At 52.8% G+C, this 13,873-nt stretch overlaps 1 protein-coding gene across 1 annotated transcript in view; it reads left to right on the top strand.

Annotated features, from left to right (window-relative positions):
• RAPGEF5 (Rap guanine nucleotide exchange factor 5) overlaps window positions 1–13,221 on the top strand; it is a 222,077-nt gene extending 208,856 nt beyond the window's left edge. Inside the window, exons 24-26 of the mRNA XM_045827622.1 lie at window positions 1,672–1,736; window positions 5,831–5,885; window positions 9,120–13,221. Of these exons, the coding sequence (XP_045683578.1) occupies window positions 1,672–1,736; window positions 5,831–5,885; window positions 9,120–9,238 (239 nt within the window). The 3' untranslated portion in view covers window positions 9,239–13,221. The remainder of the gene's footprint in view (window positions 1–1,671; window positions 1,737–5,830; window positions 5,886–9,119) is intronic.
• Window positions 13,222–13,873: the final 652 nt, after the last annotated feature.

A 13,873-nucleotide genomic window follows, 5' to 3' on the forward strand; every position in this document is an offset into this window, starting at 1 on the left:
CATTCTGTCCCGCGGGGGCTCTACCTGAAAGTCTTCTGGGAGGATTCAGTGAGTTAACGGCGTGTCTGACGCTGTTAGCCAGGGTCAGCTGCCGTTGTTTTCATCGCCCCGCACTGTCATCCTCAGCGCCTGGGAAGGGGATGACACACCTAGTGACACCAGGGGAGATGGACGGATGGATGCAGGGCGTTTGTCCTCCGAATTCTCAGGGAGCGAGGAGAGTTTAACGTAGACGGAGTCACACGGTGCTCTGTTTGCGACACGGAAAAGGTGAAAGTGACCTGTGTTGACGACTCTTTCCTAATTATCATGACACAACGCAAACTTGCGGCTCTTTTCTGAAAGGGAAATCATGAAAGGTAGTAAAATAATCAGAGAGTTTGTCAAATGACTGTAATTGTGAACCATTTTCCTGCTAGCACACCAGTTAAAAAAAAAAAAAACAAAGAAAAAGAAAAAGAAAGGAAACAAACAAAGAGCAGAGGCAAACCCTGCAGTGGGTGCTGGGAGCAGTGCGGGCCGCCCTGAGGACAGGGTTGCGTTAGTGCTGTGTGACCACGCGGCCCATGCCGTCCCCAGCGGGCAGCCCAGGTTAGGTGTGCAGCAGGCAGGTGTCGGCGCACCGAGCACCTTCGTGCCCCCAGGACCCAGCAAGATCAGAGTCTTGATTAGATGCAAATGCTTCTCCTTTCTATTTAAGGGAATTTTAAGCTGTTCATTTCCCACTTTTACAGCAGGTTATCTTAATAGATTTTTGAAAACGATTTTCATTCGGTTTGCCCTCCGTGCTCTTTAAATTGTGGTACATTTCCCACTTTAATTCTTGTCTGTGGCCATTCGCTAACGCTCAGCCAGCGCCGCTCCGGTCTGAGTGTTTCTGTCGCCCACTCCCAGAGCTGCAGCGGCTGCCTTGGCTGCACCCGGTTCCTGGACCCCTGTCTGTTGGGGGGCACTCCTGGGCTCCTGGCAGCCACAGGGAGAGCTGTACTTGAATTTCTCCTGTCACTGTACGTGCAGTGGGGCTCCGGCCAAACGTGACTTTCCCTTCCTCAGACAATGACCCCTCGTCCTGCTTTCCTCAGGTTTTCTCATCAGCGATGTTTTCTTTCCACCGGTTGAATAGGGCCAGGAGCCGTGCCGATTGCAACCCTGCCTCTTTCCTTGCTCACTTCTGATACACAATCAGGCCCTGACTTTGAGAGCCCCAAAAATCTAAATTTAAACTTGTAAATCTAAATCTGAACATTTTAAATCAAGCAGGTCCCCTGTGCTTTGCCAGAAATTGTTTTAAAAAACTAAACATGTAAATATTAAATCCTACTATTTCTGGAGATTCTGTTCTTTTCTGCTTAATGTTCTGGCCTAAAAACATAATGGGCCAGTTGGGTTGGAGAACAGTGGTGTTTATGCTGATCAGGTTGAAGTCAAACACTTCATGGTAAATGCAGAATACGTACTCACACTGATGTTACAGTGTTTTCTCCCCTCACTCACAGTTTACCCTTTCCCCCTGACTAGTGTACAGATTCAGTGTCAAGTTGCCTTGTCAAGTGCATGGAACAATTCACAGTGTTGAAGACAATTAGGAAGTTACCTTGCATCTAGACTTCTCGGCCCTGATTCATGATCCATTTCTGATGGCACGTGTATCTTTTTGTTTTTAATTTTCAGATGTAACATTCATTCACGAGGGAAATAAGACCTTTTTGGATAATCTTGTCAATTTCGAAAAGCTGGTAGGTAAATTTTGTTATTTCTCCTTTTCTAAATGTATTCTTTCCCTTTTGGCACCAAGAAACCAGTGGGTGAAGCACTTTCTTCATTGACTGCCCGGTGACTTCCAGGAGCTTATTTGCTGCATGCTGTACATTGCCAATAAAATGTACTCCAATTAAAAATAAGTGTGCTAGCAAGGTTTTGAGACACAATGATAAAAATCTCTTTGTTTTGAAAAATGGAACTTCATTAGAGTAACATCAGCGATTGAGTTTATGTTACTGAAGAAAATAAAGCTGTAAGGGACCTGCTGGGGGCAGCTCACACTCATGAGGGCAGGCTTTTCTGCTCTGAAGTCGTCTGTCTCTGCCCCAGCATGCACTGCTTCTTGGCACCAGAGAAAGCTGTCTTTCTGGGAGGTGCATCCACACTCCCAGCTGGGATGTGAAGGTGGAATGGGTAGGGTCTGCGTGTGAGGGGAAGGCCACCCCTTACCAGCCTGTGGACTGGAGATAAGAGCAGAGTGCCCCCCAGCTCATGAGTTAGGGGTCCCCCGTCAGTCCTTCCTTACTTCCAGGGCATGCAGAGGCCCCTCCTGGCCTTCCTGACCAGCCCACTGCGAGGGCGGAAGGGCAGCTGTCTGTCAGAACTGAACAAGAATACAGTAGGAGTGATCCAAAGGGACCCGGCCGACAAGAAGGATGGATTTGTCTGACAGATGAACTTTAGTCATAGATTAGATTGTCCTTCATCATTAAAAACGATACCAGCGACCCCTGTCCACAAGTCCTGGCCTTTGAGTGACCTTTTCAGTAATGGTGATGGATTCGTGAGCACTCTTTCAGGAACTGGCCCTGGTTCCCTGTGAGCCTGGGGCGGGCAGCTGTGAGGAGGCCGCGCGAGGCGAGAGTGCCCTGCTCCCCCTGGCCCCGCCCGGGCAGAGGCAGCCCAGGGTCGCTGCCCAGCCCGAAACCCGGGGCCTGGGAGGCAGATGCCTTAGCCTGTCTTGCCGTAGGTCCACTTACTCCCTTGAAGTCGATCTCTTCATGACTGGTTGTTTTTAAAGTGGATGTATCTATAGTGTTTCAATCCTCTCTCTGCACCAAGTGCTTTGGAATCAGAGCCCCGCGGTTTAGATCCGACACTCCAACCAGCCCAGCTGGAAACGGGTGTTCAGAGTGCTGGGCTTCTGGGGCCGGTTCTCTGCAGATTTGTCCTGTGTCTCCATGTCACGTTCTCAAGCGCACGGGACACCTGTTTGCCCGTGAAGGCTGTGGCCCCTACATTCTGGTTTCCAGGCAGATTAAGCTCTGGGGTTTGGTGTTGATGAAATGACTGCAGGAATGTGAAGCCTTTGGCCAATGCTTCCTCCAAGTCCTGGCCAGTCCACCAGGGTAGGAACACCGTGTACACTCCGGAGAGCCGCGTGAAGACGGCGGCTGAGCTGTGTCCCACCCAGTGGAATTCCCCGCAGCGCAGCGGTCTGGTTCCTTTCCTTCTGGCTGACTCAGCGAGGGAACGCGGGGCCACAGTTGCGCTGTCTGAGCTGACGCGTACCCATTGTTCTCGGCAGCCTGGTGGCTGACCTTCTCCCAAAGGGAACCGGTGGTTTGGTTAAGTTCGTTTTGTCATTTCCCCTCAGATAAGTGCTACCAGAGCTCGAGAACAATGCAGTAATGGCACAAAGGGGAGAGAGCGATGGGAAGATCCCACACCCTCCCCTCTGTGTTTCTGGCCAGCGCCGCTGGCCTTGCCCTGCTTGCCCCAGCAGTCCAGGGAATGGTGTTGAAAGCCAGCAGACGTCATCGAGGGTCCTGCTCGGACTCCAAACTGACCCCTGGGCCTAAAACAAAATCTAACAAAGAGTGCTTCTACCAGGGCCACTAATTATCTGTACCCTTAATTCTTGAAGAAAGTTTAAGGAAATAGCATGGCACATCTAAGTAATATTATGTTTTTAATTTTAAATTCTTGAAGAGAACTTTTAGTTAAAAGGCAGAAGATAAATACAGTTATCTGTGAGGCCCCCCAGGACAGTGGGCTCCTGGCCCAAAGCAGACGGCCTGTAAGACACAGCACACCTCACGCTGACCCGCCCCCCCTCACAGAATAGACAGGCTGAGGTTAGAATTCTGTAGAAGGGCAAGCTATTGCACACAGCCCTGCGCTGTACTTGGATGCCGGGGAGTGAACCTGAATTTCCTAGGAGAGGCAGTATTTCAAGGCGCATTTCCTCGCACAGGACAGGGTTTCACTTAAGCTAAAAGAGGATCATCTTTCACAATAATGAACCAATAGGATGTAACTGAATTAACTTGTGAGGAGCCCATTCCCCGTGATGGATATTAGCTCAGGCCGGCTAGCAGATAATGCAGCGCGTTATCTTTATCTGGCTGATGCAGGCCGACACATAAGTCAGGCGCAGGAAGACCCAGGACCACTCATCGGCTCTAATAAGATTTCCATTGTCCCCTGCGAGGCCTCAGCCCCTCCTCACGTTTCAGTGTCACGCTGCGCAGCGATGAAGAAACAAGCGCTCCCTCCTTGTCCTCTTTATCCCTCATCGCTCAAGCGTCATCTTCTACCTGAGCGCGTCCTCTCTCAGAACACCTCCACATGCGGACCCCGACTCGGGTTTCCGCGCGGCCCTCGGGGCTGAGCCCCGCGGGCAGCTCCGCCCGTGGCACCCGATAGAAATCAGGGTGACGCCAGCGTGCGGCACAGCGAGGGGACTGTCCTGGGAAGAGCGGTGCCCTGGGGAGAAAGGAAACTCAACAATGCGCTCGCAGACATGAGTCAGCTCTCATTTCCTTCACAAAGGCCACGAGAGCCACTGCTGTAATCACTGTCCTATTTAATTTTCCACCATCGAGTAGGAAGACAGCTGTGCGAACAATTTAGTAAGTAGGTCATGTTCAAATACAGTTTCTGTAGTTCTGCTGAATTTTAAGTAAAAAAAAAAAAATTAATTTTATTTTAACAATAGCTCGTGGAGGCTTTGCTGTGTAGGAGCGGGCCCGTGTTTGCTGTTCGGGGTGGGTGCGCGAGGCCTGGAGGGCGAGGAGCCGCGTGGAGAGGGTTGGGGGGTCCAGCTGACAATGTTGATTCTCGAACAATGGGATGGTGTTTGGATTTTGATACGAAACCAAGCAGGGAGTCGCTGTGGATTTTCCAGAAGCAGAACGTGATGGCAGCAGTGTCTGGAGACCGTTCTGGCCACTTGATGGGAGGGACGCAGGGGAACACGGTCTTGCCTGCAGGCTGTGTTTGCTTCGTCATGGGAAACTGCCTGTGGACGGAGGGGCCAAGGGGGCCGCTGCGGGCACACAGATGGGGAGTGGAGGGGCCTGGTCAAAGGCAGCTGCGAGTTTAAGAAGGTCTTTTTGCCTGGAGACCAGTGAGAACCTCAAAGAAAGACATCGAAGTCGAATACTGAAGCATGTAGGAGAGAATGCAGATTATAAGCAGAAAACAGTCTTTGTGAAGATACAGGAGTTTTAGAAAATGTTCGCCTCTCCTGACTGTCTCGCCTCCTGCCACCATTCGAGATACGTGAACCTTCGATTCCACAAACATCCCTTCCTCCCTTCAGCAGGTGTGCGCGTGGCTCACGTGCATGACCGACAGTGGACGCTGGGTGCATGAAGCCCTCTGGCGGCACCGGGTCCACAGGAAAGTTACACGACAAATAGGACAACGCCAAGCCCATGTATATTGTACGAAGAAGAGTGACAATGTTGAGGATGACTCCTCCCAAGTTCAGAAGGGGGGGCTCAGGAAGGCCCCCTGGAAAAGAGGTGGGGTGCTGCCCCCTGCAGTGAAACCCCTAAGCGAATTAGCACAGGTGGGCAGGGGGTGTGAGCGCTGCATTTCCTTAGAGTTAGTTTTCCCACGGCTCCGTTAGAATTACGTAATGGTTTGGGAGCCGCTGTTTCTGCAGACCGGGAGTCAGTGCTCTTCTGTCACACAAGCTCAGGGTCGCCAGTTACAGCTGAGTCCAGCTCCAGAGTGCACCCGAGGGTGTGCGTGTCCGCTGTCCCCGGCAGGCACGCTCCTTTGGCAGCACCCTGAAGGGCCCTCCCAGTGACCTGTTCTTTCCTGCTCTGCCTTCCAGCACATGATTGCCGACACCGTCCGAACCCTGAGACACTGCAGGACCAGCCAGTTCGGTGAGTAATTGAAGCTGGCATGCCGTGCATGTGTGCTGGACAGTGGTGCAGACTGTGGCCCTGTGACGAGTACTTGGTGGTGATAGGCTGAAATGCACTGTGAGGTATAATGTGCATGTGGTACACACACACCACATTCTCTTTGCTTCATCACCGCACGTTTGCAATGCAGAGGGGGACAAGACGTGGCAGCAAGTTGCAGGGGGGCCCAGCCTTTTGGCATCTCTGTGCCACGCTGGAGGAAGAACAGTTGTCTTGGGCCACACATTAAATACACTGTGGCACGTAATCACAAAAAAAATCGCATAATGTTTTAATGTTACGATTTTGTGTCTGGCCACATTCACAGCCACCTTGGGCCGCATGCGGTCACGGGCCGCGTGCTGGATGCCCCAGTGTTGGACTGCCTGAGGCTCCCACCCCGCCCCAGCCAGCGAGTCTTGTTTGCTTGCCCACTGGTGCAGAATTACCAGTGGGTTTATCGGGGGCCACCCCGTCGCTAACCTCCTTGCTGGGAGCCTTCCTGGAACAGGAACACGGTTTGTAAATGTAGCCTTCCAGAGCCTTTCCTCCTCTCCAACAAAAACTTCCTGTCTGGGGCTGCCTTTCACTGGAAACGTGTTTTTCTGAGTGCTCTTGTAGACTCCCCACTGAGACCAGTGTAAGTAGGAATATTTGTTCTTTTCTAAATCTCAGGCACAGTTTACATTCTGTTGAAATCGTGTTAAAGCTTTGCAGGAAGGAAGGAAGGAAGGAAGGAAGGAAGGAACTCTCCCTCACTGCATTCTCGAGCTCTCACGTGGGCAGTGGGGCCCTGCCTCCCGGGTCGGTGGGCAGAGCTCATTAACCCCGCGGCGCACAGGCCAGAGGACGCTCAGAGGGCCCCTCAGGCCGCCGTGCATCGGGCCAAGTCTGCCCGACTTCCCTGTCCGCACCCTGTCCCTTGCCCTGAGCAGGTTCTGTAGATAGAAGGGCAGCAAACCCCCAAGCAGACAGAAAGTTGAGTTCAGTCCTTATAAATCATTCAAAGGCATCCAGTAAATCAAACTTCCTTCATTGAGCAATACGTCCTCGCTGTGAAACAGAGCCGAGCTTCCTGAGGGTAGGTGCGCATGCGTGAGACTCTTTTCCGTCTGGAGTGGTCTTGGCTGGTAGGATGGCCCCCTGGCCAAGCAGCTGAACGTCGGTATGAATTATACAGCTTCTCTTCCAGAGGGAGGATTGTAAATGCAGGACCTAATTTTCTGAGTGTTCATATCACTTAATACCACTTGATATGTGCGGGGATAATTCTCCATTGCGTGCACAAGTACAGTGCTGCTGTAATAGGAACAGTGATAATGACACAGCCACGCAGGTTCACTCCAGTGGGCCAGCGCGATGTTGCCGACGAGTTCATCTTTCTTCCGTCCTCCTCTGCTTCCCAAGTATTTACAGGCACTCGGCTAATTCCAAGACTAAAGACTCGTTTATGAAGGCACTCTGAATACAGAGTGGGGCAAGAGTCAGTTTACAGCTGTTCATATGGAACATAGTACAGTAATTAATAAATAATGATACAAGAATAAACTGTGTTTTGCATACTCACAACTGTAAACTGACTTTTGCCCACCACATGTGCTGCATGTGTGGGCAGGAAGGTTATTCCGACGCGGCTGGCCTTGACCTTGTCTGAACATCTGTCTCATCACCAGAGAGTAAGTCTCCTTAGCACAAAGCAAAGGAGAAACTTAGGCAGCTCTGAGGCCTGTTTGTGTATTTCTGTACTTTTGAACATCGCGTATGGGGCTGAGGTACCTGAGCTCGTTTTGACAGTTTCTATAGGCACAGCAAACCAGGGTCAGCGTCTGGGGTAACAAAGATCGTGCTAACCAAGCCCCCTTATAGATGACGAAGTGCACACGTATGTCACTTGTCCTGGTTGGAACCACTCATTCTATCAACTTTTTTTAAGGTCAAAACTTAACAGCATGATCACCTTGGTAGTCCCGTGTTTGATAAACCCAAAGCAGCCTCTCGGCGTCTTCCAGAAAAGGCGCCTGGAACGACACAGCTTTGTGGTCATTTTCAAACCATGGGGATGGTAAAAACTTTAACTTTTGATGCTTGTACTTTTTGAAACCAGGAAGTCTTGTTTCTCTTAAACCTAAGAATTATAAGCCACCCATGACCTAGAGGCCTTACATTAACCTGACGCATTGTTACAGGGGAGGAAAAACACATATTTTCACCCAGAGAAAATATTGCTGCCTCTCAGCGCTGCTCCTCCTGCCTGAAACTCCCCAAAGCTGGAGCCCGTGACTGCCCCTGCTCTCATGGGGCTGTCTCTCCCCAGGGCAGTTAGCTGGTCTCCCGGTGCCTGGGGTACTGGGGGGTGGGTGTGGATTTTGTTTGTCTTTCAGTATGGGAAGTGCACTTACCACCTTTTCCAGGCTACCTTATCGCTGGCTCTTTATCAGAGCTGTCACCAGCAGCGACTCCCGTGTTCATAGTGCACCAAAGCCTCTCACGGCCCTTCAAGTTTTTACCGGCCTGGGTTTGGGTGTGGAAGCCCCACCCCCCGCCTTGTCTCTCACTGGTAGACGTTAGCCCGTCCCTGAGCTTACGGAGCCGGCTTTGCCTGTTAGTCTCACCTTCGGTTCAGTTTTGTGATACTTGTTTGTTCAATTGGTCCCTTAATGGGGTTTTTTTTTTCCAAAAAATAAGGACACCACAGGATTATACACAATCTTAAATGAGATTAAAAAAAAAAAAGAACTTATGTGTCTGCATGCTCACCAGTTTAGCACTCAGTGAAGGCCGTTTAAACGGCAGCGGTTGGGACCCAGGACCTCAGACCATGGACTCGGCCCCGCCCCGCCACTCGTGTGTGTGTGTGTGTGTGTGTGTGTGTGTGCGCGCGCGCGCGCCCCGTTTCCACTCTGAGAGGGAGATGAGAACGGTCACTCAGTGCTGTGTAGTGCCACATTTACACAGTGTGTAGTACACACTGTGTAAATGTCGGTAAAACAGACATCTTGCCAGTCTAATTACCTGACCGGAGGAACCTTGTCTATGCTGGAAACCAACCGCCCCACCGTGAGCACAGAGGCATCTTCTCCCCTGCGATTCCGACCAGTGAGCGTCTGCCTGGCAGGTGTCGTCCAAGCGTCACTGTGGGGTTTTACTGGTATTGAGGAATGGCATTGCTACCCTCACGAGACTGACCGCCTTTTCTCTTCCTCCAAAACTCAGGAGGTGACATGTCTCCGAAAGAGCACCAGGAGTTGAGATCCTACGTGAACCACCTGTACGTCATCGACAGCCAGCAGGCCCTGTTCGAGCTCTCGCACCGGATGGAGCCTCGGGTGTGAGCCCCGCCCCCGCCCCGCCGCCACGCCTCCCCTCCCTGAGCGACTGCAGCACTTCCAGCCGCGGGAAGGTCGATGCCCAGCTCGCCCCTTTCCTGCGGGAAGCGAAGTTGCTGAGTTCTATCAGTGCATCACAAGAGTGCACAGGAGAGCCGACCAAAGCGTGCTCAGGAAGTGACCTCGGCCGCCAGAGGAGGGGAGAGGCCTCTCCTCACTGCTCCCGGAACGAGAAGACAGGGGAGTCAGAGCTCCCTTGGGATGGAGATGGAGAAGTCTGGTTTCTCACCCTGACATTGTTGGTGCTGCCCGATGTTCAGTCTGAGACGTGCCCCCACTGAGAGGAGGGAGCGCGTCTTGGTGTCCAGTGACCAGACACTTAAGTGAGAGTGTGCAGGAGCCAGGAAGCTGCCCGGCTTTACCTGGTGGCAGGTTGTCGTTTCCAGGTTGTCGAAGAAGGAGCTTGTCTGAAGTGATGGCACCGCCAGATTTCCAGGGAGAAGGCGTGGTCTCTGTCAATACAAACTGTGATGTCGCCAAGGGCCACTCGTGTCCAGGGAGTCAGCGAGGACCAGCGGCGGGCAGCCGTGCTCTGACTTCCGAAAGGGCAACGCCAGGCACACGCTTCTTTGCCCCCACAATGGCTTGCAGGTGCTGGCTCACCAGTGAAATTCGTGTCTGCACCACTCGTCTGCAGCCACGGGCAAGTCAGGCTGAGTCTCTTTGCCAATAAGGAAACAATAGGAATCTTTAGGGAAATTGACTCATTAATTTCTGGGGGTTTTCTTTACACGTGGGAGCAGGCTCTCGTCTCTGGTTGGGAACAAGGTGGTTTGGGGAAGAGCACGGTGCCTGACACATCCTGGGCGCTCTGTCACTGGTGGTCGAGGTGACAGAGTCACAGAGGTCTGCGCTCTGGTGCCTGGCGATGCCCTCATGTTCTGCCCGCCCCCGCAGGTGCCTGGCACACCCTGCACAGCGATTACAGCTCATCCTGGGAGGGTGAATGGGGCGGCAAGTGCAGAGCACTCAGCAGCCCCCAGAGAAGAGCGAGGCCATGAGATGGTGGCGCTCACCCGTATTACAGCGAATGGAAAGAGCCCCGAGATATCCAGATGTCTGATACATGGGGGACTCTCACAAGTCCCATTCATTGTTCACCTTCCAACCAGGAGAGCAGATTTCCTGTAATTTTCCCATTTTTTCAGCCTTTTAAGTCTTTTTTATGCCCATTTTTATAGAGTAGGGCTGCTCTGGTAAACGAGACGCCTGCTGTTCTCAAGACTGATTGCAGCTCCCTTGACCTTCACATGAACAAAGCGGCCTCTTGGATGCGGTCACGAAGTCCACCCCTGCCGGCGAGACGCTCGTCACGTCGCTAGAGCACACGTGCGAACCCTGGTGCCCACTCCTCCCCGCTCCCGCCCGTTCTTCTCTGAGGAGCCTGCGCAGAACTGCTCCTTGTGTCTCATCGGCACCTCTTTCCTGCGCTGTGCCCGATGCTTTCTGACGCCTTGATGGCCGTGCCGCTGCCCGGGCTCAGGAACCTCACTGCGCCTGGGAGGTTGATGGAAGCAGCCACAGGGAGAAGATTTACTTTGGTAGGACTTTCAAACAGGTTCAGTCCCTCCCAGCATCTAAAACTCCAGTCCTGAAGAGTTAACAGCATTCTGTGGAAAGGCGCCGTCCAGGGCTGGCCCACTTAGAGGGATGCTCCAGGCTGCAGGGAATGGAATCCGACCCAGTGGAGGAGACCAGCGCCTTGGAACCGGGGAGACGGACTTCTCTCCTCGCTGAGCAGACACGGGAGAAGCTCAGGCCGTGTCTGAGGATGGCGTGCACTCACCACGTGCACGGGTGATCTGGTCTGTTCTCTACGTTGGGACGTAGCGTTGGCCCCGTCAAACCACACAGGGTCCTTTGGACGGTGTCTCCATGTTTTGCAATTTAAATTTGATTCACGGGAAGCCTACATCACTCCAACTGAAACTATTTCAGTTGCTCTAGTAGCGAACTCTGTCAGCACGGCACCTGCTGGTTAGAGCTCACCTCACCAGTGCATGCCGCCGAAGGATCCCCATGTGCATCAAGGTTGGACCCAGCCCGCAGGTGCAGGCAGAGCCTGACTCCCGGCCCGGGTGGAAACAGCAGGGCAGGCAGGGCGGGTGCCTGTCACCATGTCCTCCCCGTGGCCCGGTGGCTCTCGGGGCAGACGGGAAGGGAGGCTTTTGTTTCATTTAGATTTGCTTTTCCATGCCCATCTTTCAAATGCCAGAATCTCTGGCTCTTTCTCAAATTTAACAGCTGTCTCCGGAGATTTCCTGGGCTTCAGCTCTCAGAAATTTCAGAAGCTCTGAGCAGATGTAAATCTGGAATTAAAGAATTCAGGGCAGAATCGTGGGGGCCAGGATCACTCAACGCAAAGCTCTTCCTAACAGAGCCGAGCTGCCCAACAGTGGCCCGGCCAACGCGGGACTTAGCGATTCCCTGTCGACGGGGAAAGGCCGTGTCCCTCCCCCAGGGTTTGCCTCGGCCCCCGTGGAGGAGGTGGTGTTCCGGCTAGAAGGTCGGACTGGAGGACATCCACGCTGCTTTTCAGCTGAGGTTTTCATGACCTCGTGAAATCTCCATCCCCCCTGAACATCTGTAACCCGCCGCCTTCGCCGGTGAGGGGCGCACGGCTGCGTCTGCGTGGCTCTTCTGGCTGCAGCGCAGCTTCCGACCGTCCTGCGGGTCTGGGGTCTGCCGGCATCCCAGCGGGCCAGCCCTGCCTAGAAGTTAGCGCCAGGCAGGTTCTTGTAGGCCAGATCGCAGCCTTCCCGGATGTATTTTTTTCCTGTACCTACTGACGGATGCTCCGAAGACTATAGTGTTTCAAACTCACTCTTGGTTATCATCCACACAGTTGCCAAATGGTTGCCGCGGTAAATATTATGGACTGCATTCATTCGATTCTAGTATCATTAATTAAATTTAGAATACATTCATTTTCGCAGACCCCCATCCATGGGCAAGTCAGGGGGAGGTGTACAATAGCCACCCCCCCCTCAATTGGCAGGAAAAGGTGTGGCCCTGTAAGGCTTCCCCGCCTCCTAGCGGGAGACACAGTTACAGGAGACCCGGTGATGACAACGTCGGACCCCCAGAGCTGGCTTGCCCTGCTGCCCCCGCCCCGCCCCCCCCTGCTGCCTTGTTATAGCATCCTGTACATGAGTCCCAGACTTAGTGACCCTGAATGGCACAACCAATCCAAGCTTCTCGGGAACTAGGCACAGACATTACGACGGGGCGGTCAGGTGCCCTGCAGCTGTCCACATGCGGTTTCTTCTCAATGCTTCGAACACGTCCTTAAAATTTCAGCCTGCCCATTGACGAGCAGGCCGTTGTGCTGAAAACTGGTGGGGGTGGGGGGAGGGGAGTTTTTAAAAATTGCCAAAAAGTTAGATGAAAATATACTACTGTAAAAAGCAGAGCTGTATATACGAAACGTTTTCTAGCAGAGTACTATTTATTTGCATAACCTATTTATTGTACTCACGTGACACTGTTAGGGAATCCTGGGACGGCATCGATGACTGCAGCAGGGGCTCCTGCCTTTCCACGGGTCACCGAGGAGGACCGCCGTGACCTCATCGGCGCGCAGTGACCAGTGGAAGAGAGCAAGTCCGCGGCCAGGGTGTCTACCTAACTTCTCAGGGACTGCATTCCATAGTTTGCCACCATTACCAGAGCTGGTGAATATGAAACGTCGGTTGAATTACCAGAATCGCCATTAACAGTATTTTCTTTCTCAGACATCGTGCTTTCCACTTCTGTACATAGGACTGTGCTGTGTATTTATCGAAGCTAGTGAGCAATAATTTATATGTGCAAAAGGCCAAGCAATATAAGGTGAAATCTTATATAAGTCACGGTTACCTTTCCTTGTATTTTCAAGTGTTTTTTTTTTAACTGCTTTTTCCAAATACAAGATCATGTTAAAGATACTATTCATGCCTCATAGCTTCTTCTTCCGTCTGCAATGGGCGTGGGGGCCGCAGAGCTCAGTGGTCTGGAACTCAGAAACTGCACGCTCGCCGAGAGAGCTGCAGGCAGGCGAGGGGGTCCCAGGCAGCCCAGAGGCCACCAGATCCCTTCGGCTGCTGCTGAGTCATTGCAGCACCAAACACCTGTGTTGGAAAGCGCATCTGTGTTCTCATATCCTGGGATTTGGGGGACTCAAACTTGTCCTCACCTCACGCCCCTGGAGTAGGACCAAATACCAAGAGCAACTCTTAATCACTGGTGGTGATGGCCTGGCCTGGAGCAGCGGCCCTGACACACGAGGCCCATGGGCAGGAGGCCATGGCAGGGGGTAGCCACCATGCTCCTGGACCATGGGACATCCAGGTGTGTAAACGGTCCAGGTAGTAGACTGTCCTCAAAGGCCTCCACCCCTCCCCACGGAAGGACAATGCACGCTGCCCACTGAGGTCAGGCTTGGCGTGTGGCGGGCCCTCCCTGCAGGGGTTCCCTGTCTCACCACGCTGAACTCAGGAGTAGCCTAACGCCTCACTCTGTGCAGTGAAAAGGAAGAAGGGACCCACGTGGCTTGTGACCCAGAGCTTTGGGAAGCAGCCTGCACCCAGCTGAGTCACCTGC

Source organism: Phyllostomus hastatus, unplaced genomic scaffold (assembly GCF_019186645.2).
Source record: "Phyllostomus hastatus isolate PE091 unplaced genomic scaffold, TTU_PhHast_1.1 phas_scaffold_78, whole genome shotgun sequence".
NCBI classification, from domain to species: domain Eukaryota; kingdom Metazoa; phylum Chordata; class Mammalia; order Chiroptera; family Phyllostomidae; genus Phyllostomus; species Phyllostomus hastatus.